The 25,350-nt window shown below is 35.7% G+C and overlaps 1 protein-coding gene across 1 annotated transcript in view; it reads left to right on the forward strand.

The window, feature by feature from the left end:
• LOC148946408 (cytosolic beta-glucosidase-like) overlaps positions 1-25,350 on the forward strand; it is a 75,222-nt gene that overhangs the window by 15,135 nt on the left and 34,737 nt on the right. Inside the window, 1 exon segment of the mRNA XM_089097993.1 lies at positions 4,545-4,779. Within this exon segment, the coding sequence (XP_088954119.1) occupies positions 4,545-4,779 (235 nt within the window).

The raw sequence follows: 25,350 nt of genomic DNA on the forward strand, positions 1-25,350 counted from the left end.
GCGAATGAAGACACAACTGCAACAGTAAACAAGAGATGGGAGTCTATTATACAATGTTTGCGGGGTGCCAACGAAGAAAAAGGTTATGCGAAAAAGAAAAGGGAGTAGTGGATCAGCGACAAATCGTGGAAACTTATGAATGACCGAAAAGAAGGCAAAATCATGTTGGAATCATGCAAGAGTGATTCTACTGTCGAGTACACATATTTTTGGAAATATAAATATAAGGTAGCCCATAAGGCCGTAAATCGGTCTACCAGACCGGCCAAACGGCTCTTTTTTAGACAAAGGCAGCTCAAGCAGAGGCAGTCTCCACTAAGGACGATAGTCTAACAGTATATCGTATCACACAGGAAATAACTGGAAATGTCAGAAACCTGGCACCTGCGATTGAAAGTAAGGTTGGCCAACTTCCTACAAAAAAGGAAGACATTGATAGGAGATGGAAATAATACTTCAATGAGGTACTAAACTTTCTGCCGCCTACAAACCCTCTATCCTCTCTGGCTGAGCTTTGCCGAACCCCTTCACAAGACTCTCAGATTTGGGAAACTGATAATATTCTCATCGATTAGAAGAAAGGGGTTATTGTCAAGCTTTTTAAGAAAGACAGAACAACCGACTGCAATAACTGGCGAAGTATCACCCTGCCGTCTGTAGGCAGTAAATTTTTTTGCTAAGTACTACTGAACCGCATTCAGTCAAAAGTCGACGCAATACTAAGAGATGAGCAACATTGGTGTCGACCAGAGAGATCGTGCGCTGATTTGATATTCAGTTTGAGGGTGCTCATAGAAGAAGCAAACGAATGGCAGACAGAGATTATTATTGCCTTCATTGGCTGTTTGAAAGCGTTTGACTCGGTCCACAGAGACTCATTATGGAGAATACTACGGTATTATGGATTTCCAGATAAGATTGTTTGTATTGATTATCACGCTCCGTACAACACAGAATTGCCCTGCCGAATGGTTCAGTGTGAAGTCTGATGTCCGCCAGGGATATATCCTCTCCCCAGTGTTATTTGCTAATCTCATCGACTATATACTTCGAATATGTAATTTTAGAGGTGGAACTCAGGTGAACCATAACCACACATTCTTTGTCGATAATTTTGCTGATGATGTAACCCTCCTATCTCATTTAAGAGAGGAGCTACAGAACAATATCGCGGTACTCTCCAGTATGGCCAGACGAGTTGGTCTGTCAATCATTACACAGAAAACAAAAGTCGTGCAAAACAACGTCAATACCCCCCCCTGCGCCACCACTCAATGTCGGATCTGATGTACTGGAGGAAGTTGAGTGTCATTAAATGTGATGGTGGCCCTGGGCGGGAAATTACCACACGCATTGCATGCGCAAGAAGCGCCGTCAATAAACTAAAATATGTGTGGAGGAATCCAGCATACTCTCTGAAGCTCAAGCTCCAGCTTTTCAATAGTAACGTGCACCCCGTACTAATGTACAGCTGCGAATCTTGGGTGTTGACTAAGCAGCTGGAAAAGCGAATCAGGGGTTTTGACAATATCTGTCTTCGGCGCATCCTTGGTATCCAGTGGAATGATAGGCTCACTAACGCCTCTATACGTGAGAAGACAAATCAGCCACTCGTGATCGATAGAATTGTGAGTAACCGATGGCAATATTGAGGTCACATGGTGCGGATGGGTGAGGGCCACCTACCCCATGATGTGTGGTTTTGGATTCCTTCTGGCATCAGAAGATGTGGACGAAAGAAGGCAACACTAGGCAAATGCCTTGAGAAGGGAGAAGGATGCTGCGCTTTTGAGATCGTCGCTCGAAGAAATTTGGTCAAAATCACAAGAGAGGTCGTCATGGAGAGGCACCATTGTCGCCCTATTCGCCAGGTGGCGTGGAAAGACCAAAGTCTAAATAAGTAAGTAAGTCTTATAAATGAGAGAGGGTTTATAGTGTAATATCAATACTATTAAATGAGATGAAAATACTATTAAATACTATTAAATGAGAGAGGGGGTGAAAAATTATAGGGGACACAGCTCCTCCCCCTCCCAAAAAATAACGCCAATGCATCCCATTTTACAAACTAAGCTGTAAATTTTTCGAAAAGGAATCCATTATATGGAAAACTTAAAGAAATAGTTTTTTTTATAGTTTTAATAAGTCTAATTGCTAGAAAAGAGGATATGTTTGAATTTAAGCTGATTTATCACTCGAGACAAACAAAAGGATAACCTTTGAACTTAAGCTTTGTTCAACTCAACTTAAAATTTTTTTTCAAATTTGAATCAAGCTGACATAGGCTTGAAAGGATTTCCAAACAACACTGATCATAAAGAACTACATTCCTGGAGATTTAAAACAATTGTAATTACATCGTTGTTTACTAATGAAATAAATGGACGTCATGGCTAGGGATGTAGTTGCTTCATCCGTTTCTAAATTTTTCCCATTGCTTCGTATTCCAAGTAAATACAAACTTTAAACCTTGCAAAATATTAAACCAACAAAATAAATGTTCATATCACTATGACTGTGATTTCAAAGTTTCAAATATGTAAGTTTAAAATATTTGACATTTCACTTGAATAATGTTAGTCAATAAGATAAATATCTTTTGTCAAAATCTATTTGTAGACGTCTTAAAATTTTATTATCAGTAAAATAAAAATGATGCTTCTAACAAAATTCTATGGTCAAATCAATAGCCGGTCAATTTCAAATTTAATTTTAAGTCAAGTCCTCCTTATTTGTTACTATTTTTTACTATTTCTGGACTTCGAGGGTGCATTTTTAATCAGTCACAATTACTGAGAAATTGCTGACCAACCATCATATGAGAAATTGGTTCTTTTCAGCTGACAATCCCCCAATGTGGACTGACCACCTGAATTGACCAAAGCGAATTTCGAACCTTACATAAAATAAATAATCATAAGCTCAACAGGTTAAGCTAATTGAGGATGGCTATCGTATTCGATAAGAGGCGTACAAATATCCGCAGCTTCGGCTTCCCAACGCTATGTTTTCCTCAATAATTCTTTGTAAACTTTGCTGTAAGTGCAACACCTACCCTTTGGGAATAAAATGTTTGTCCGACTCGTAAAAACGTAACATAAACATAATATAAATATATTTTTGATGAGTTTTTTATAGTTTTTTTTGTACCCCCCCCCCCTCCTACCAAAAGAAATCCTGGATACGTGCTTGCTGTATATATATATATATATATATATATATATATATATATATATATATATATATATATATATATATATATATATATATATATATATATATATATATATATATATATATATATATATATATATATATATATATATATATATATATATACTTCCGGGGGTGAATATTCCAGGGTAAATTTTAAGAGGGGAGCGGGGATTTGATAGAATTACTAAACAAAATTCTTTTTAATTGTCTTACATTCTCTTTGCCAAATTTTTCGTGTGGAGATTTTCCGGGGGAATTATCCAGGGTTTTTTTTTCCGCGTGTTTTGATTTCTGGGAAATAGATTCCAGGGATGGGGACATTTCTGGAGTGATCGAGAAACTGATTAGAGATTCAAGGCTTATTCAAATGAAAGAATGCTAAGAAGAATTTTTCAGGCTAAATCGTCGGCAAATAATTTTACAAGTAGGAGGATTATCAGGGAGGATGGAACTGTCTGGAGTGAATTTAACAGGAGGGTGAGGGTACACTTTACGTTGGATGAAATTTCCATGGATTGGTTTTCCGTGAGGGGGAGGGGTATACTTCATAGAGGATGAGCCAGATTTACCGGCATTTTTTTGGGAAAAGAAAACGAACAGAAATTATTCCTTATATGAAGGGTTGCCCCCTCCTCAATGCGTTGCTCTTTATGATAAAATTTGAATGTTCGTCCCAAATTTTTAAGAACATATACTAAAACAGGGACGTTCAATTAGAATAGGAAGCTTTTTTAAAAGTGCTAACAGCTTTAGCATGAAGAAAAAGGTATTGAGGAGTGGGCAGCCCTGCATATACGGAAAAAATCGGCCAAAATTAATATGCAAATTTTTATTTATTTTTCATGTACGGTGAGCAGAATTCGAACATGCATTGGTTGAAAAATGTTCATTAATTAAATAAAGAAAAAAAAGTTTTTTTTCAACTGAAAGTAAGGAGGGACATTAAAATTAAAACGAACAGAAATTATTCCGCATATGAAAGGGGATGTCCTCTCCTCAACACCTTGCTCTTTACCCTAAAGTTTTTATTGTTTTAAAAAGTAGAGCTGTGACAAAGAGTCAAACTTTAGCGTAAAGACCGAAGCGTTGAGGAGAGGATAGCCCATTTTATATACAGAATAATTTCTGTTCGTTTCAAGTTTTAATGTCGCTCCTTACTTTGAGTTAAAAAAATAGTTTTTTTTAATTTAATCATAATTTTAGCATTTCCTGGTCTCGAGTTTTACCACAAGGCACAGGTACTATCAATGAAAAAGGAATTTTTTTTTTTTCTTGTTCTGAATAGTTTTGACTGACTACCTATATTTTAGCTGATTATATAATTCTAGCATTTCCTGGTCTCGAATTTTGCCACAAGGTACTGGTCCTGTAAATGAGAAAGGAATAGAATACTATAGGAACCTTGTACAAGCTCTATTAGACAATGGTATTGAGCCAATGGTTACCCTTTATCACTGGGACTTGCCCCAAGCCCTACAAGATCTGGGAGGTTGGCACAACAGTTCATCAGCTGATTGGTTTAAAGAATTTGCCGATGTGATGTTTTCAAGATTAGGAGATCAGGTAAGAGCTTGGCTATGATAGTTTGAGAGGTGCCAACTTGTCTGATTTAGAGAGAAAAAACTTACTCTGGATACAATTCATTTTAATCTTGTGTTATATTTAGTTTCTTTTGCATTTCCGTTTCTTTTTAAAATGTTGGTGAGACACCTATAGAGGTTTACTCACTCCTTTTCTTTCTGACTATAGCTTTGATGATGGTGAAGCTGCACTAAGCGAGAAAATAAAAATAAAATTTTAGCAGATCATTCTAGACAAAATGAATGCATTCTATTGTCTTTTATTTTATCAATTATGAACTTTTGAAGCTAGCGCTTTCTGAGAGTACAAAACATAATTATGGAAACCAAATATTGTGAATTTTTCACAATCTAAATGAAAAACTAATTTGAGATAGATTTATTACTGTCCTACAATTCTTAAGAGTAGAAAATTATCTCCCTTCATCTGGGCTATAAAAAAAATAACAAAAAAAACAAATGCGATAGAATTTTGCAAAATTTATGTTTTGCACTGAAACCGTTTTTTACATGAGACACCATTTTTTATGGGGTTTCAGGCTATTTTTAAAATTCATATAATTTTTTCTCGCAATAAACTATAATCTTTATAATTAATCGAAATAATATTTACCGTTTCTGAACCAGCCTCAAGTGGCAATTGTTCCTCACTCGACAGTTTTTTTGTACCAATACATTTTTAAATTTTCGGTAACTATGGTTATGGGATAGAACTCGTTCTTTATTAGGTTGTTGTGGATGCCCCAACTATGACTGTTGATGACGCAGTTGAGAAGTCTGATGACTCTTGCAAATGATATTAAGGTTACTTTTTAAAGCTGAATTTACGTAAGTGCTTAGATAGACACCAATGTCTAAGAAAAATCTTTTCTGATCAATCATGTTTTATTTTTTGTAAGTAATTCCGATTGTTTCAACATGATGTTGTCTATACAGTAATATCTAGCTGATCAAACTAAAGAACGGGGTTTAATTGAACAAACGCTACCTGAGAATTCATAGTAACGTGAGAAACTAAATACATTTTGTCCAATAATTAGGCTGGCCTAAGAAACTATCATACCAATTCTAGGGCTAAAACAAAAAAGAAATTTTTTTTTACTATTTAAAATGGAAATAAATATCGTTTAAATATCTTTTAAAGTGTGTCTTAACATATCCTCCTCCTTTTCAAGATGGAAGGAAAACTTGAGAAACGAATGTAGCGGACGATCTCTACCTTTCGTTGAAGAGTATAAGGATAATATAGTGTGTTACAGGTAATTATTTGGTCAAATAATTACCTTCGAATAGTTCGAGCAGTTAACCAATTGAAGACTGGGGTTTTTTCTGGGCCAAGGGGATCTTTTGTATGTCTGAGACAAACTCAAGTTAACATCGCTGACTTACTATAGTAAAAAAATTACTGCATATGTTTTGAAAAATCAAGCCCCGTAAGAATTCACGGAAGAAATCTGTTAGACTCTGACTAGTGAATGCTATCGTTTAAACACAGAGAGAATAACACTCTAGTTTTATGATCTTTCTGACAGCAGTGATAGCTCGCAAGTTCTAAAATTTGGCTGACATGAAATCTGGCGATTTAATAAAAAATGCTTTCCTCTTCATTTGAATATTTTTTTTATGATACACTTCTATGTGATTTTTAGAACACCCTATTTTTATTTGACCTCAGTTGTATTACAGAGAATTATATTACAGAGAATTGTATTACAGAGAGAGAAGTTGTATGTAAAACAACGCGGATATTTGAAAGAATCAATGAAAAAAGACATTTTTCGTCTTTACTCTCGACTGGCCGCAGTCTCGTTTGTTGTTTTTTTTCATTGAGATTTTTCTCTCTGTTGTTGTTTTTGTCATGGCTGACCGCTTCGGTTTAAGACCTTTCATTCCATAGTTGTATTACCGAAAAGCGAAATATTTTAGAACCCATCATGCTTCATCTGTAAAATGTGACCTATTGTCGTAACTTTTAGTTAATTTTGTTCAAATAAGTAACAAAACTTTACTTACAAGATTCCTCTAAAAGATTCAAGGTTGAATTCCCTTAATACACTTTTTGCTTGTAACTATTTGGCTCCAAATTTTTCAAAAAACTGCATTCATGATATTTGGGCTCTCAAAGCAGGCAAAACAGACCAAAATAGAAGAAATAATCTTAGGTTAAAATAGGATACAAATTATTAAGTCATTTAATCCTACTCTATTAAGTTTTGGAATTCAGGCCATGGTTTAATTTTCTTTGGATGCAACCTGAAGTTTTATGAAAAAAGACAAATCCTTTTTTAAATTATTTGCTTTGATCACTTCTCTTGCACTATGTCTTGTATTGTTAGTAGGCGTATCTCCAGTCCTTGGCTTTCCAATATTTGGACATAAAATGACCGAACATTAGCTTGTTTAATGTTATTTCGTTTTGTTTTCTGTACATATTGTAAAGCCTGTAAACAAAAGCCATCTTGTAAGGATTCTTTAGTCAATACATGTGTGATATACCAGGAGGCTAGGAAAAATTCTTCTTGACCCTGTCACAGAGGCCCTGTAACACGAAGTATCGTGCCTTTCTTCTTTCTCATTTCCACGTCCGCGTTTCACAGCCATAGTGAACCGCAACTCATAGCACTCACAGTGGCTCCTGGCGTCCCAATCCCAGCTCATTTCTTGTCTTCCCAACAATTAGAATACAAACAAACACCCAACAATCCTTATTTCGAGCTGTGTGTTTTTGTTTCTCACAATATCGAGAGAAAAAAAAATCACCATCATAACCAAGCCTTCAAAAAAAAGAATATTGGTAACAGCTTAATGTATATGCTGGTATTTATTCCTTAGCGTCTTAATAATTTTTAATTTTTTTAATTTTTAAAGTATTAAATGTTTTTAATAAAGTGCAAATTATGTTCTGGTCTTTAAAGTGAACGAAGGGCGTCAGCCCTACTCCTCTTAGTTTCTGCTCATTTTGAGTTGGTCTTGGTTATTTATTGTAATTTTTGTTCATTTTGGGTTATATTTATTTATTGATTGTTAATTATGGTAGTTGTACGCTTGAAAAATATTTGACTTTTTTGCTAATTTTTGGTCTGATATAGCTCTACATTTCTTTGAAAAACTTCTTAGAGGAATTTTGTTTTTAAACTAAATTGTGTTCGTTCTTAGTTGACACAGTCCTTATTGTTGGTTAAAAAAATTATTTTAATTGTTTTTTTGTTTTCCTATATAATAATTCAGATTTTGACTTATTGTTTATATTTTGGACAAAATTGCTGTCATCAGTTTTTAATAAAATATGATTTAGACTATCACTTAGACAATCTGGATGCAACATCATTGTAAGCATTCCATGAAATTTTCGCTTTAATACCCTTAGTCTCAATATTAGTTGTTGTAGCAGTATTTGTAATAGCAGAAGTAGCAGAAGGAGTAGAGGTAGCCGCATGGACAGAATGTTTTTGGTTTGTTCAAAATCCCTCTCAGTGTCCCCTGTAAGTTTCAACTTAATACTTTTAGCCGTTTCTGAGAAATTAGTCATACAACCTTGTGGCAACCTGATTGTATATATTGTGTTTTGATATAATTCAACATCCCCCTAAATACTACCTGAAAGTTTCACCTCAATACCCTTAGCCTCAGTAGAAATAGTAGTCACAACAGTAGTATTAGTGGCAATATTGGTAGCAAGCAAATATTGCCTTTTGATTATTTCATCCTCTCCCTCAGCATGTCCTGAAAGGTTCAGCTTAATTCTCTAAGCTGTTCCTAAGATATTGCTTATATGCTCTTTTGACAACCTGCGTGCAAATAATCTGTTTTGATTTGGTATAAGGTCCGCCTAAAATTTACCTTAAATGTTCACCTTAGAAATATTAGCCTCAGTGGTAGCGGTAATCTTACTAAGTAATTTTACTAAGTGCAGGCACTAATGCTATCAACCTATTGCTATCATGATCACTAGGACTACCTTTCTTAAATAGAAGCACTATAATCGATACTTTCCATAGGGAAGGCCATACATCACTACTTATAATTCTATTAAAAATATTCACTAAAACTAGCAAAAAAACACCAAGAAACCTCTTTAATATAACTGCTGGTATACCACTATTCCTGGCCCTGATCCTCCCTTCATCTTCTTAACTACTTTCCTAACTTCATCTGAGGTTACCTCCTTCAATAACTCATAATCTTTTTCTTTCATCGGAAACTGCGGAGCAACACTTTATTCTTCACTATCAAGGCCACTATAATCTTCATCTATACTCTCAAGAAAACTAGGCCAGGTATCAGCTTCAGGGATTTGTAATTGGCCTTTTCCTTGTTCATTCTCTTGCCTTATTCCTGACCAAAAATCTTTTGTATCCCCTACCATATAACCCTTCTCTATCTCTGTCTGTTCCTCTCTAATTTTCTCCCGTTTTTTCCTCCGTTTTAGCCTATTATATTCCCTTCTCCTTTCCTTAAACCGTAAAAACAAACTCTGCCTTTCTTCCTCTACAGAGCAAGCATTTACCAAATCTAATAGCTCCTCCAACTCCCTTTTCAAAGAATTACATTTATCATCAAAATAACTAGTCTTACTTTTTATATTTGGTCCCTCTGACACACGAGCACACTCATAAATCACAAAACCCAAATCTTCCCAATTTCATCTATATCTCTTGTTTCATCATGCAGACTCTCAACTTTCTCAATTATTTCAGGCCTCAAAAACTCCTCATTCATCAACTCCAGTTCCTCTTTAATCCATTCACTCTTTAAAAACTTCCTTGAAAAACAAAGATCCTTTGTAACCCCACTAGTAGGATTATCACCTTTTTTATTCCTTGGAACTCCTCTTCCAAGGCAAAGCTTAATCTCAACTGGTAAGTGGTCAGAGCCTACGACCCTAAGAACCTCAACATCAACTTTCAGGGCCACGAGCTCAATACCAACCAAAACATAATCAATCACACTATGGTTTGTCCCCGACAGACAGGTAAGCAGACCCTCCTCCCAATCCTTCCCAAATCTTCCATTTCCAATCACTAATGCATTATCTGAACACAGTTCCAGAAGGCTTTTACCCCAACAATTAACCCTTCTTTCAATATCTTTGCCCCTTCTAGATGTCTTATAAATATCAGGCATCAGGTCCGGCGTATCAACAAATGAAACTAGATTAATCTCCTTACATATTCCCGTATAAGCATTAAAGTCATCCACCACCAAAAAATAATCCTTATCAAAACGTGATTGTGATTGCCTAAGCTCCTCTAATAAATCCCATGTCACTTCAACTATATACGAACTATTCTGGGGGGCAATATACAAGGCACCTAAAATCAAACTTTTACCACTAGCAAGATGAAGCTGATCCCATATAATCTTCTCCAATAAACTAGAAATTCGTGAATGTTTACGGAAACGGTCTTGGTTAATTAACAGCTAAAAACCTCCATAATATCTCATATTCTTTGCTGGCTTAAGTGCCACATTTTCTACCCAGTATCCTTCAAAAAAGGCACTGTATCGTCACTATTCCAGGACTCCACAAGAGCAATAATATCAACACCACCTAGGTCCTTCAGTACTTGTTCAACCTTATTTCTCACACCCTGGACATTCCATGTGATTACTCGCATAGGGTGAACATGGCCACACTGTCCCTATTTACTTAGAACAAGCTAGTCATGTGTCAACAGGACAAAGGGCTTTTCTGGCTCGTCAGGTAAGTATGAAAGTCTATAATAATTTTTTGATGACGCAGCTCTGGTGCACCTCGACTGACCTCTGTAGTTAGCTCTTCCACCACCAGATCTAGAGTCCTATTTTGCAACATTACGGGCATCAATACGATTTTGATCATCCGGGCTTATGACCTCCCAGGCTTTACTCTTTTCAGTATTTTTCGCAACTATTGGAGAATTCCGGACAGGACGCGGAGCACCCCTCGAGAAATGCTGTTTTGGATCACGTATATTAAATTCGACCACCGTCTCGATATCACTCTCGGCTTGACTATCACTCTCAGAGCTTTCAGACACCACTCTGCCAGCGACGGAAATGTTCATTTTTTTGCTAGCCGGTTCTTTAGCTAGTTCGACTTCTCTTGTTTCTGCTGACCCGTTTCGAGGAGGCCCCTGTTTATTCACTTCACTGGAGCTTGTGGTTACTTCCTTAACACATTCCGAAGGAAAGTCATAAACAAACACTCTGCCATTGATGTATAACTTTTCTCCCCTAAGCCTAGCTTGGTGGTGTTTCGACAAAGCGTACTCTAAGACCGGTTTAAGGTTTTTACGGGCTTCCCTTTGCCTGGGATTATAATCAGGGGCAGCCGACAACCCATTTCTCTTCAAAAGCGGTTTAGACTTAAGAATTACCCTTCGAAGGTCAAAAGAGTTCATCTTTAGTAAGACTGGTCCTGCACGCATTCTGAACACGTCTTTGGCGTCACAACGGCTCAAATTTAAATCCGGTATACACTTATTAAGAACCATAATTATTTCTTGCTTCAGCGTATATATAGCAGGATTAATAGGTTCGAAGTTATATATGACAACATTAAATCTTCTCAGTTCTTCATCAAATGCGGCAGCCCGCATGGTAGCTGCTCGTAAATTCTTCTGAAGCATCTCAATTTCACCTTTCATCTCTTCACAAGCTTTGGCATTGTCAGATTGTTTTTAGTTCAAAGAAGAAAAATGGTTTTCAACTGAAGTAACTTTCACTAAAACTTCCCGCAAAGTATTTTCAGTAGCCTCAATTAATTGTGGTATCTGATCTAGCTTGAAATTGATTTCCTGTAAAAACTGAGCACTGGCTGTACCCTCAGGCCTAACCTGAGTTAAAGCTATAGTAGCTCCGTTTTAGTTATTAATTTTTCAAAAATTTCAGTCCTCCCACACACTGCTTACGTATTCCTGCTTCAGTAATCCAAATCACGATCAATAGTCATATATAAATAACAGTCCAGAGTCATTATCACAAGAGTCTAAATTCTATTTCGTATTTCACTTGCAAGCAACGCTGAATGAAAACAGATTTTTCAAGGTTATCCGTATGAAAAAATATATAAATAAAAATCCTCTATTATAGATTTAAATTTCAAGAAATGTATGCACTCCTTACGTATTCCTGCTTCAGTAATCCAAATCACGATCAATAATCATGTATAAGTAACAATCCAGAGACATTATCGCAAAAGTCTAAATTCTATTTCGTATTTCACTTGCAAGCAACGCTCCCCGAGGCGATGTTCATCAGACGAGTGCTGAATTAAAACTGATATATTTGATGTTAGTTTTTTAAATTTGTTATTGTTTTTGGGTTTGTTTTATGGGTATTTTTTTTATTATTATTCGGGAGGGTTGAATAATATTGAATGGCAAAAAAAGAGTAGGAAGAGTGAATGACTATGGTTTATGATGAAAGATTGTGTGACACTGCTCAAGCCACAATATTAGCTTAATAAATCGTCATACGTTCTTACCATTTTCTACGTTTAGTTGATAACGTTATTTAAAAGATGTGATAAGTACCAGTTAAGTATGATGTAATTATTAGTTGAAAATAAAACCCATCTCATCTCATCTCAGTTGTAGTAGTAGCAGTAGTAGTATTAGTAGTAGTAGTAGTAGTAGTAGTGGTAGTAGTAGTAGTGGTAGTAATAGTAGTAGTAGTTGAAGTAGTATTAGGTGTAGTAGTAGTAGTAGTAGTAGTAGTAGTAGTAGTAGTAGTAGTAGTAGTAGCAGCAGTAATAGCAGTAATAGTAGTAGTTGTAGTAGCAGTAGTAGTAGTAATAGCAGTAGTAATAGAAGTAGTAGTAGTAGTAGTAGTTGTAGTAATAGTAGTAATAGCATGTCATCTACCGAAATTTCGATCTTTACGGGTAAAAGCAGCAGTTTTACCGACTTGCCGCGATTTTAACGATGGTGTCAATATTTTCCATTCGGTTAAATAAAGCGCATGAAAATATTGACATGACATATACCAAAATATCGGTTGGTAAATACAGCAGTTTTACCGACATGTACCGTAACCTTACGGATGGTGCCAAAATTTTTCTTTTGGTTAGACATGAAAGTACATTTGGTTAAACATGAAACATAAAAGTACTGACATGACGTATACCGTAATCTTAATCTCGCTTGGTAAATGTAGCGGTTGTACCTACTCGTGCAGTGATTTTACGGACGGTATCACATTTTTCCATTCTTTAAATAAAGTACACAAAAAAGGACATTACATCTGCCAAAATCGTAATCTTGGTCAGTAAATGCTGTGATTTTACTAACACATACCCTGTGTTTTTGGATTGCGCCACAATTTTTCATTCAGTTAAATGAAGAGTATGAAAATACTAACTTCAGTCGGTAAATCCAGCAATTTTCCTGCCTGGAAAGGAAAGCGTAAAAACCTCATTTGGTAGCGACTAGTACCAGTTACCTGCAAGGGGCAAAGTCGTAGTCACGTTTTATAAGAGGTTAGGTGACTAGTAGATTATGAGATGTAGCAGCACCTGCAGTAACACGTCCATAGTCCCAACAGTGTTTGAAATCTTACAGGAACTCTATGTCTTCTTAACGGATCGAATGAAACAAGCTTTTGCTTACAAACGAGCATTCGAGAGTGTTGAATCGACACTGAAGCTTAAGAATCTGCCAAGATCAAGATGGACATTCAGGTGAGAGAGTTTGACAGCGTAGTTGACCGGCTTTGACGCTATATTGAAGTTCTCGAAGAGCTAATAGAACAGAACGAGTACAAGATAATAAAAGAAAAATTCAAACTTCTGCATTGCTATATTACCTGCTTTGATTTTATCTTGATGCTTATGTTCATGTGCCAAGTCCTGTTTAAGACGGACGTTCTTACAAAAAAGCTTCAAATTGAGCAGCATGATCTGGTGACTGCAAACATATAGCTCAGGGCGACACGCGCCATCTTATATGTTTTCGTCCGAGACTGATCAGATAGATAGGGAAATTGAGGCATCAAAAGCAACAGTTTAAAAAGTTGATTAAATAGCCAAAGACAAGTTCCGACTTAAACAACATCATAGGCATGCACCTGCTTATTATTCAGAGGAGATTTCTAATGCTGGAGCCAACCCACTGGATGACTAGAAATAATTCTATGCTGAGGTACTCTGCGGCTTTCTCAGAGCCCTAGTGCTTGGACGTGGCAATCCATGATGGCTCATCTTTTCTGGAAACAACGTACCAAAGAAGAAAGCCCAGATCCTTCAAAACTCATGTTAGAGCTTTTGGCCAGGACTGAGGTCGAAAGCTATAAATTCATTGATCGCTCCATCTTTGAGACTCTTTTATGCAAAATTTGTGCAGCTAAATCGACACTCCCGACTCTCTGGTCAGTTTACCGGTGGATTTTGACAGCATCACTAACTTTGGCCATGGTGAAAAGAAGTTTCAGTAAACTGAAACTTATCATGGCAAGTTTACGTACAACGATAATTGGTTCGGTCACCTCGTCATGATATGCTTTTGAGGCTGCCAAACCAATGTAAAGAAGCCTTATTTTTGTGTAACTTTAGTAACTCAATCTCCCTTTGTTCCAATAGATCAGAAATAAACCGAATATTTCAAATTAGCCTAAACTTGAAAATATCTTCGCTTTGTATATTGACCATCACATATTGCCTAGTCTTAAATCTTAAAGTGACATAACCTTGTTTTGAATATTGAACAGCATTTTAATCTATAATAAATTATTGAAGACCCAATTTAGACCAGTTTTGTAGAAAAAAAAGGTGAATATCATAATGTTACTACATTTTTAGCTTTCAAGGCCCAAAATACTGGAAAAAACTAGCTTTTAACGGAAAGTTGGGGATTGGCTAAAACGACGGAACAAAAAAGTCACTAAATGAATCAAAATCAAGTTTTAATTTGAATAAAATCTACAAATCAGAGAGAAATAGAGGTTATCTTGTGAGGAGAGCAGACCAGAAAGGAACTTTGGAAAGTAACCTTTTTAACTAATTATGGCTAGAACCTACCATGTCTCATTTTCTTTAAATGTAAAGTTAAAATAATAATATAAAACCTTTTCTTCACTTTGTCTAAACCAAGAAGATCCTATGTCTGTGTTTGATTAAGTTATCAATTAAATCCTTCAAGTTCTCTATTTGGCCCTAACTTTAGTCAGAGCTGTATCTTCCCTATTAAAGTATTGACTGCTCTCGGGTAATTTAAGATAGTTTTGGATTTATTCTGATTGACTAAGGGACATTCTGTTCACAGCAGAAGTCTGTGATCACCCTTGTGAATAAATCAAGATTCGTGTTAGATTTTACTTCATTCGGTTTCGGGTCTTATAGTTTCGTCCTTATATTTCTTTTTAGTTAAAGCTAGGTCTGTCTAAAAGCCAGCATTATTGAAAGATGAGACAGTATTTCGTGGAGCTTAAGCACAGAGTTTATGAAATAAGTCACACACCGAAATTGGAATTCCGTGGACACTAGTTTTCCTTACCTCCTATGTGGATTCTGTAACGGTATTAAATAAATAAAAAAACAAGTTTTTTTAACTGAAAGTATGGAGCGACATTAAAACTTAAAACGAACAGAAATTATTCCGTATATGAAAGGGCCTGTCCCCTCCTCAACGTCTCGCTCTTTACGCTAAATTTTTTTATTGTTTAAAAAATAGAGTTGTGAGAAAGTCAAACTTTAACGTAAAAAGCGAGGCGTTGAGGAGGGGACAGCCCCTTTCATATACGGAATAATTTCTGTTCGTTTTAAGTTTTAACGTCGTTCCTTACTTTCAGTTAAATAAACTTGTTATTTTTATTTAATTTCTGAACGTTTTTGAATTAATATAGGTTTTGATTTTGGCTCACTGTACATGAATAATTACAACAAAATTTTTATATTAATTTTACTTTTATTAGGCTAAATGGCTTTCTTGAAACTTCTTTAATTTTATTTACGAACGTTTTTATTAGCAATAAATATACGTAACTTACGAATTAACTTACGTAACGAACTTCTATATTCATATATTCTTAATACGTATAATAGGGAATTCGCCCCCTAGTCAATACCTTGCTCTTTAAGCCAAATTTCGTTTTTGTTCTTTAAAAATGACCCTTAATCACAAAGGCCGTTAATTAGAATAAATAGCTCTTATGAAAATACTAAAACATCTTTGGCTTAAAGAGGGAGGTATTGACTAGGGGATGAACCCAATCATATACGTAATATTTTCTGTTCGTTTTAAGTTGTGATGTTGCTCCTTACTTTCAGTTGAAAAACTTATTTTTTTTTATTTGATTTCTGGTCTTTTTTTTTAAAGAATGCTGGGAAATCTGGCGCCCCCTTCATAGCAATGTCCCTTCCACCATGAAAGTTCCTTCATGGAAAGATCCTCCCACATAACCCCCAACCCACCCCCGTCCCCCACTACCAGAAAAAATCCCCCTTTAAAACGTCTTTATACTTCCCAATAACAAATACCATATGTTAACATTTGGCAAAGTTCATAACTTTCAGCCCTCCCCCCGAGGACCTCGGGGTATTAAGTCATCCTTAAATACATATTTATCATATTTTTGACCATGCTGAACAAAATGGCTATCTCAAAATTTTGGTCGGATGACTTTGGGAAAAAATGTGCGTTGGAGGGGCCCTAGTTGCCCTCCATTTTTTTGGTCACTTAAAAAGAGCACTAGAACTTTTAATTTCTGTTCCAATGAGCCCACCCATGAAATTCTAGGAGCACTGGGTTGATACTATCACCCCTGGGAAAAAAAAATAATAAATAAATAAACACACATCCGTGATCTTTCTTGTGGCAAAAAAATACAAAATTCCACATTTTTGTAGATAGGAGCTTGAAACCTCTACAGTAGGGTTCTCTGATATGCTTAATCTGATGGTGTGATTTTCATTAAGGTTCTATAGCTTTTAGGGGGTCTTTCACCCTTTTTTTGAAAATCCGCCAAATTTTCTCAGGCTTGTAACTTTTGATGGGTAACCCTAAACTTGATGAAAGTTATATATTTGAAATCAGCATTAAAATTTGATTCTTTTGATGTATCGATTGGTATCAAAAACCTGTTTTCTAGAGTGTCGCTTACCATTGAGCCGGGTCGCTCCTTACTTACAGTTCGTTACGACGAACTGTTTGATACGGCAGTCTGAATCCTGAGGAGAGTCGTATCCCCTTTTGCTTGTTTTTTACCTCTCCAAATCCTTTCCCTGTTGTAGATGCAGCAAGATGATATTGATGCTATGCAGAGAGGCCAGGGAAAGGGGAGTATTATTAGGGAGGCAAAGAGTGATCTTTCCAGTTGAGGGAGATTCAATCAAGGATTTCCACTGTTGAAGTTTAATATTTATCTGAGGTCCAAAGAACACTGGTTTTTGTTACAAAAATACTTAGAAAATACTATGTTTCTTTGGATTAAACTGATAAATTTGTGTCTAATAAATTGCGGTAATTCCGTATTTTTGCCCACCTTAGAGCCTTTAATTTACTTTCTGGAAATATCTCAACTAATCAAATAAAACTCGTAATAGTCATGCTTCCATTTTCAACCTAATTAGCTGAACTTACCTAATTTGATAATTTTGACTAAAACATTCTAACACCACAGATCAAAGCCTTAACTAACTATCCAAGCGTAATTTATTCAGTGAGAATTTCAGTAGCCCTAAACTTAAAATAATTCTTTTTCTCGGTGATGACGCTTAAACGATAGATGCAACCTCCTTGGAACGACAGACATACACACAATATAAGACTATTTAAATCTGAAAAGAGCCATTGGGAATATTTTTATATAACAACAGGAATTACAACGTTTTCTCCCCCTTTTATAATATCTAATAATAAAATCGAGTTGTTACCAAATTTTGAGTACCGATTCAATCTATTTGCTTCCGTTTAGAGCACTACCAGTTGATGGATTGTTCATTTAAGATCCCTGGGTAAATAAGTTAGTAAATATAAGTTAATACGTTCAGAATGGGCGTTTAGAGGGAGAAGTTTATCTAGAGTCTGCTTAAAGCTACAACTAGACTTAGTTTATAGCCCCAAAAAAGGGCAATATTACAACTGGTGTCAGCGGTATTCATGTTAATTACAACTTTTGTTTAAGTGGGAGAGGGTAAATAAATTTAAAAACTTTGGTCAAATTCAGTCCTCTTTCTCTTCCAAGAAGGTGTGTGCTCAGATTTCGGGTGGTTTTTTTCTGGCCTAGCAGTGACGGAAAGGCTTGAACAGTGTTCTTTCAGTAGTAATATTGACAGTGTTTACTAGTATAGAGTTTGCTCTCTTTTTTCTTACGAGTCCTCATCTATAGCTTAAAGTTTCTTATTATTATTACGCTAGGTATTTTGGGAGCAGGCCCTAACCCTATTGATCAGCAAAATCGGTCTATTAATCTTGACAAGTTGAAAGTAGAGTAATTAGCACTATTAGGGAATAAGGTCCCTGTTGATTTTTGTCGTATATGTAAAGAGTAAATGGAAAAATTCCAAACAGAGGTTCGAGAGATTGCAATAGAGGCAAAGAAAACAATAAAAGTGGAGAATATTCCGTTAAGCTAAAATGCTCCCCAAAGTGTTTACAAGAAATGAGATGCTTAAGGAAGGTATGGGAAAACAGTCAGGCCCTATTGGGTTGACTAGGCCCTTTTAGGGATAAGAGTCAATTTTAGTTAGTTCATGCATTCCCGGAACAAAAAAAAATTGGAAAGGAGTGAGCTCAGTACTAAGACTAATTAGGGGGATCTTCCTTCTATGAGAGGGAACAGGCACAGCAGGGTTATATACTTGACCTCAGGATCTATTCATGGCAAACTGGGTGAGGTCAAAGGGAGATGAGTCGGTCCAAACGCGTGTGGAACCAAAAGCGGGATAGTTTCGGGGGCAGTGAAACTGAGTCCTAGGGAAGACAAGTTCTGGCGGTGGAACTTGGGAAGACAAGCATTCGGGAAGCAATTGCTGGCACGGAGAATTGGGCTGGGTCCAAAACACCAGCGGATCCAGACGCCAAGAGGGGTGTACCGCAAGAAGGACAATTTCGGGCGGTGGTACCCTTTAAGACCAGCATTTAGGCAGGAAATGATGGCACGGAAGTAGAGGGGCCCCAGGAGATACAGGGGGGACAATATTACAACTAGTCAGAGGACTAGAATCCGTGTACGAACAAGATCACATCCTCTTTCTAGGCCAGTCACCGGTTAGAAATACTGGGATAACAAGGTGACATCAGAGAAGACTTCTGAGAATTTCAACAGGGAATTCGCGCAATGGCTCCAAGAGGTCTTAGCAAGCGCAGCATATTATTTTTTGTGTTGGTGGTTTTTGTCTGTGTTCTGTATAATGTACAAGTACCATTTAAGCAGTGTTGTCAATATAAAAATTTGATGCTAATAAAGATGTAGATGCCAAGAAAGGAATTTTAATATAGAAATTCAGAACAATCCTTAGAAATCAACTAGTGCATCTCCCCATCCTCCAAGGCCTCCTTTCCCTCGATTCCATCTTTCTTTTTGAGGACACCTCCCAATTTTCAATATATGGGGCTTAAGTAAGAGTTAAAACTGTACAAACAAAAAGTCATCAGAACGTCATTTCTGACCTCATCCTTCGAGACTTAGACAAGCGGGTGCTAACTTTTTGCCTAACATTATCAAATATGAGAATTTAGAATGAAATCTTTCTAAAAGTCCTCCCATGGCCTAAAATGTCACTTCATTATGAATTTTCTATTTACTAACCTTAGGTACTTCAGCTATCCATGCAAACATCCAGCAATAAATCACTATTAAAGGAAGTTATCGTCACTATAAAAATTAAGACACATCGAAAAATCTATTTTCAAAGAAAATTTTCAGATCGACTAAATTAAACGCGGATAGTTACAGTTTGAAAATCGCTGATGAAACATTGAATATTCTTTGTTCCCTAATGTCTCTAATAAAATTTAGTTCATCTGTTATGTAAGAATCAGAGCAAATGTTTAGGGAATGATCGACAAGAGATGTAACAACACTTCCTTTAGCTTGTGGGGGGAGGGGTGGTTGGATTTAAAATGTAGTTATCAATTATTTTGTGTGGATTTTCTGTAAATTGTAAAATCCAGTTTATCAACTTAACGAATAATTAATACATCCAGAAACTTATTTGTATTTCCAATTTTTAAGGTAAATTGTAAATTTCGGTCATATGTATTAAGGTGATCTAGAAAGCCCCTAAGTACACTTTCCCCATAATTCCAGAGCGATAGGACATCATCCATATAACGCCCCCAATAGACATGTTTTTAAAAAAAATATGAATTTAAGGTCCAATTTTCAAGGTTTTCTATATAAATGTTCGCTAATAATCCGGATAGTGGTGCTCCCATAGGGAGACCATTTTATTTTTTGATAAAAGAATTACGGAACTGAAAATACATTGAATACTTATGACAAATTTTGACTAGGGAGGCTTAAGTTTTTCCACTAAATCTAGCGAATCACATATGTACGATTTTTGAGAATAAAGCAAAGATTTAAAGGCTGTACATAACCACTTTCCAAATATCGGAAGCATGGGGCTTTCATACATGTTACAATTGACCTTAAGGGAATACCTTGGTTATATAATTTCGGTAAACCGTAAAACTTTGGGCCAAGAGCTACCTCGGGATGCCTGTTAGGTTACTTTTTCTCAAATGACATGAAATATGCTAGCGGCTGCACTCGTCCACTTTAAGCCTTTTTTTTCGTATTCTTTTATTATTTTTGTGGCTGGAGTTCAGAAGAACGTTTGAGGTGAAGTTTTATTTTTAAGATGAGTTTGAAAAAAAATAGAGTTATTAATTGAAATGAAGGCTAGAATTGAATTTAAGGGAATACCTTGCTTATGTAATTTCGGTAAACCGTAAAACTCTGGGCCAAGAGCTACCTCGGGATGCCTTTCAGGTTACTTTTTCTAAAAATGAAATGAAATATACTAGCGTCTGTACTCGTTAAGTTCAAGCCTTTTTTAAATATTCTTTTATTATTTTTTGGGCTCGAGTTCAGAAGGACATTTGAGGTGAAGTTTTTTGAAGGCTGTACATAACCACTTTCCAAATATCGGAAGCATTGGGCTTTCATACATGTTACAATTGACCTTAAGGGAATACCTTGCTTATGTAATTTCGGTAAACCGTAAAACTTTGGGCCAAAAGCTACCTCGGGATGCCTTTTAGGTTACTTTTTCTCAAATGACATAAAATATGCTAGCGGCTGTACATGTTTACTTTAAGCCTTTGTTTCGTATTGTTTTATTATTTTTTTGGCTCGAGTTCAGAAGGACATTTGAGGTGAAGTTTTATTTTTAAGATGAGTTGGAAAAAAAACAGACAGAGTTATTAATTGAAATGAAGGCAGATACTTTGTCACTGTGCCAAAGAAGAAAGTTTATCGGAAGAGGAAATCAGCATAGGGATGTTAAAAAAGGGGTGTCACCTGGGGGTTAAGTTGGAGTAAGTTCCTCCCACACTGACTTATTGTTTACTGTTAAAGAACCGAGGACAGTGAAAATAAAATCCGTTGTTCGAATGGGTTAATGTAATGTTTTAATTGAGTATGCTAATGGGTTATTGAATTGGCTTTTAGCTATCTATGGAAAAGTAAAATTGCCTTCCAGGTTACCCCCTCCAACTTTTTCTCAAAATGACATGAAATATGCTTGCGACTGTAACAATCATACGCTATGCTTCCTCATAGACACGATACGGTTTTCCCTGTGGTACTCTATGGCCGATTATCGACACCACACGGCTGTATCATTTGAGAACTAAAGTTACATAAAACAACAGGATAGCAGATAATAACTTGGATCAAATTGTAGAGTTAGAAATATCTTTCTATTGTGAGTGTGCTATTTTTAATGGCCACTATCATGAATTTAGAAATTCGTATGAGAGTAATGCAGCAAATTTAGAAGTCATGGGAAATGAAATAGAAGAGGACAATCTACGTGAAATGAGAAGGAGAATCTTTGATGAAATGGTGAGAAAAAGGGTGGGCTGATCAGTTTCTGCAGTGGAAGAGAGTGACAATTATCACAAGAAACAATAAAGACAATGAACATTGTCTCCATTACATGAAAGATCAGGAGCACAGGGAAGCTCTCACAAAAGGAGGTATGATATAGAAGAAAGGAAAGATATAAAGAAGAGACAAAGACAAGATGGATATCTCTACAGAGGGAACTATCATGAGAGAACACGATGAATTATTTTATGATGCAGATTCAGAATGTCTAAAGTTGTTCAACAAAGTTAATAAGGTATAATAATGTATGAAACATATTTTTATATTAATATTCCACATGTTTCAGTCATGATTCATTGCTCAACCGGTTAAGACCGTATTGCTTGCTATCGCCCACTCTATGAATCACGTAATGAAATGAATGACGATGGATTATTGCTAAATTATCTGCATGCTGTGATATAATGAAAACTTTGTACAATCTGATAAAAGAGAATCTGAAAATACAAGCCTTTCCTTAAATAAAACTCAACAACGGAAATCATTAGCTATTATTCCTCCAAAGTGATTTAAGGCTAAAATTTTTCGTGATATGAGATCAAAAAGATACTGAAGTTACTGATAAGGACTAAGTTAGGACTGTTGGCCTCTTCTTTTGTCATTAAGTCAGTTTTATCTATTGCTAAATTAAGAAGGACAAGAAAAAAAATAAAAAGAGTCGTCCAGATATTGATTCTAGCGAGGATATTGCCACAAGTACCCCAAATACGTCAGGAAATCCGGATATTCAGAAGCCAGTGACAACTCAGGTTTCGTTAATGACCCTATCAGAGGAACTTGCAAAGATCATGGACATTATGCGTGAAACTCATAGCTCAGTCCAATCAATTGAACAGCGATTCATTGTAGTAGAAAATAGAATAAAAACAATTAAAATCAGAGCAATTAACCTTAAGGTCTGAATTCTCGGGGATTAAGTTTTGTATAGATGCTGTAGAAAATGACATTTATTTTTTGAAAAATGATAATTCTGATTTGCAGTCAGAAGTTAAATATTTCAAAGAAAAGTTCCCGTGTACGTACAATAGGCGAATGGCTGCAGAGTATCAGTGTAACTAAAACAATGTGGTTGTATTGAATGCAGTCTGTGATGATGAAGATGAAACTAAACGTATGTTTACCGAGATATGTACGGATGTACTAAATTTACCAGTGATACCTCATTTTTCAGTTGTTGCAATAAAAAAGCATAAGAAATTTTTTAAGGTTAATGTAAAAAACCGTGGAAACAAGATTGAAATCCTTAAAAATGGGAAGATGCTTAAAGGAAGAAATATAGCAAAACAGGGAAACATTTATGTGAGTGATGATGCCCCATTTTCTGTGAGAGAGGCAAGAAAAAAACTATATGAAAAAAAATGTGTCTTAAAACGATGGGTATAATTTCATGGGTGTCAAACACAGTTCCACCATATCTTCAGTTTGAACGTCCGGGTGGTACAAAAGTGAAGTTTGCGTGTGATGAATGGATTGAGGAACTAGCACATAAGCCTCCTCCCTCCACAGCTTCCAGAGGTGCTAAATAATGAGTGTTTTATTGAATGTGTTTAGTTTACTTATTGGTTAATTATCTTTTCTTTTTTGCTTGGTTTAATCAAATAGATATGGAAAAGTTCATAGTGATGAATTTGAAATGTTTGGGTTAATGATAATTTTTATTTTTGAGTAAATAATTTAAAATGTTTGTTACTATGAAATTATTTTGAGTGGGTGGTAGCGGGCTGATGTCTTTTTGAATGGTTTTGCTTTGTGCCATGAAGCTTGCAATAATGTGCTTTTTTAAATTGTATGTCCACTTTGCCGGAATATATTTTGTTATTTTTTTTTGTATTTTTTTTTTTTTGAATTTGAATCTTTGTATTGTTGTAGTATATAGACCTCCACAGAGCCTGCTCCAAGACTTTATGGACCTATTTGTAGAAAAATTAATGAAACTTCCGATTAACTCTATGCCATGTTTTATTATGGGGAATTTTAATATTGACCTTATTGATCAGTCATCTGCTAGCACTGAATTTATTAATAGAAGTTTATCCAATGGGTTTCATCCTTGCATAAATATCCCTACAAGAATTACGGGAACATCAGCTAAGCTTCTGGATAACATCCTTTCTAATGTGCCCTTGAGTCTTCCCAGGGTCCTTATCAACGATGTATCCGACCACTTTGGAGTTTCAGCTAGCTTTTGAACTGCAACGAAGGTGGTTAAAGGCAAAACATCAAGCATTCCAGTGATCAGTCAAACTGCGATGGTAAAACTTAAAAATGATACAGAAAAGGTAGATTGGTATGAGGTTCTAGGCGACGTTCAGGACGCAATTTCGAAGTTTGTTTTATTTTATGAAAAGTTGCAGAGTTTTATAAGTCAAGTAGTCATGTTGAAACCGTTTAATAGAAAGCACTCAAGTAAAAAACCTTGGATTAGTCCAGTGATTTTGAAGCAAATAAAAGTAAGAGATAAATTGTTTAGAGCTCAAATAATTAACCCGACACAAAAAAATAAGTAATTATATGAAATTTATTGAATTAGGTTGAATACAATTTTAAGAATTGGAAAAAAGAAATATTTTGAGAAAAAGTTTAAGGAGGTCGAAAGATGCCCTATGAAAACCTGGGGACTAATTAAAGAAGTGATTGGATTAAAAATAAATAGTGTACCTGATGAATTAGTTAGTATAATGGGAAAGACTTTGAATTCTGAAAAGGACATATGTAATGAATTTCAGAGTTATTTTTGGAATATTGGTCTGAATTTAGCTATGTCAGTTGTGCCTGATAGTGGTGACCCAACGTTCGAGTCCTTACTTAGGGACCCCATTGATGTGTCTCTTCACCTTAGACTTCTAACAGTTGATGAAATTAAAAAAATTATTTATGGGTTGCGTAGTAATTCATCTGGTAGCGATCATATTACTCTAAAAACACTTAAATGTATTTTTCCTGTTATAGCTGAAGTTTTATAGCTTAAGTTTTAAAAACATTAATGAGTGTTTTCGTCAAGGAAAATTCCCAGACTGTTTTAAAGTTGCCCTTACAACCCCAATTCATAAGGGTGGTATTCATAATGACCCAGGAAACTATAGACCGATATCTGTTTTACCCATTATTTCCCGTGTTTTAGAGAAGTGTTTTAGTATTAGAATGATGAGTTTTTTGGAGGATCATAAGTTACTGGTAGAGACACAATTTGGGTTCCGTAGAAAAAGGACAACGGAACAGGCGATGATTTATTTGACAACTATTACTAATGATGTATTAGATAAAGGTTTCAAAATAGGTGCTATATTTTTAGATCTGATGAAAGCTTTCGATACTGTGGATCATGAACTTCTACTTAAGAAGTGTGAGGTGTATGGTTTGAGGGGTAAATCATTAAATTTTCTAAGAAGTTTTTTAAGTAATCTTTATCAGTATGTCCAACTAAATGATACTTCTTCCGAAAAAAAGCGTATTGAAATAGGTGTTCCGCAAGGATCAGTTCTCGGTCCTATATTATTCTTGATATTTATTAATGATT

The sequence above is a fragment of the Artemia sp. Qi Xiang Cuo genome, chromosome 12 (genome assembly GCF_049724085.1).
Source record: "Artemia sp. Qi Xiang Cuo chromosome 12, ASM4972408v1, whole genome shotgun sequence".
NCBI classification, from domain to species: Eukaryota; Metazoa; Arthropoda; class Branchiopoda; order Anostraca; family Artemiidae; genus Artemia; species Artemia sp. Qi Xiang Cuo.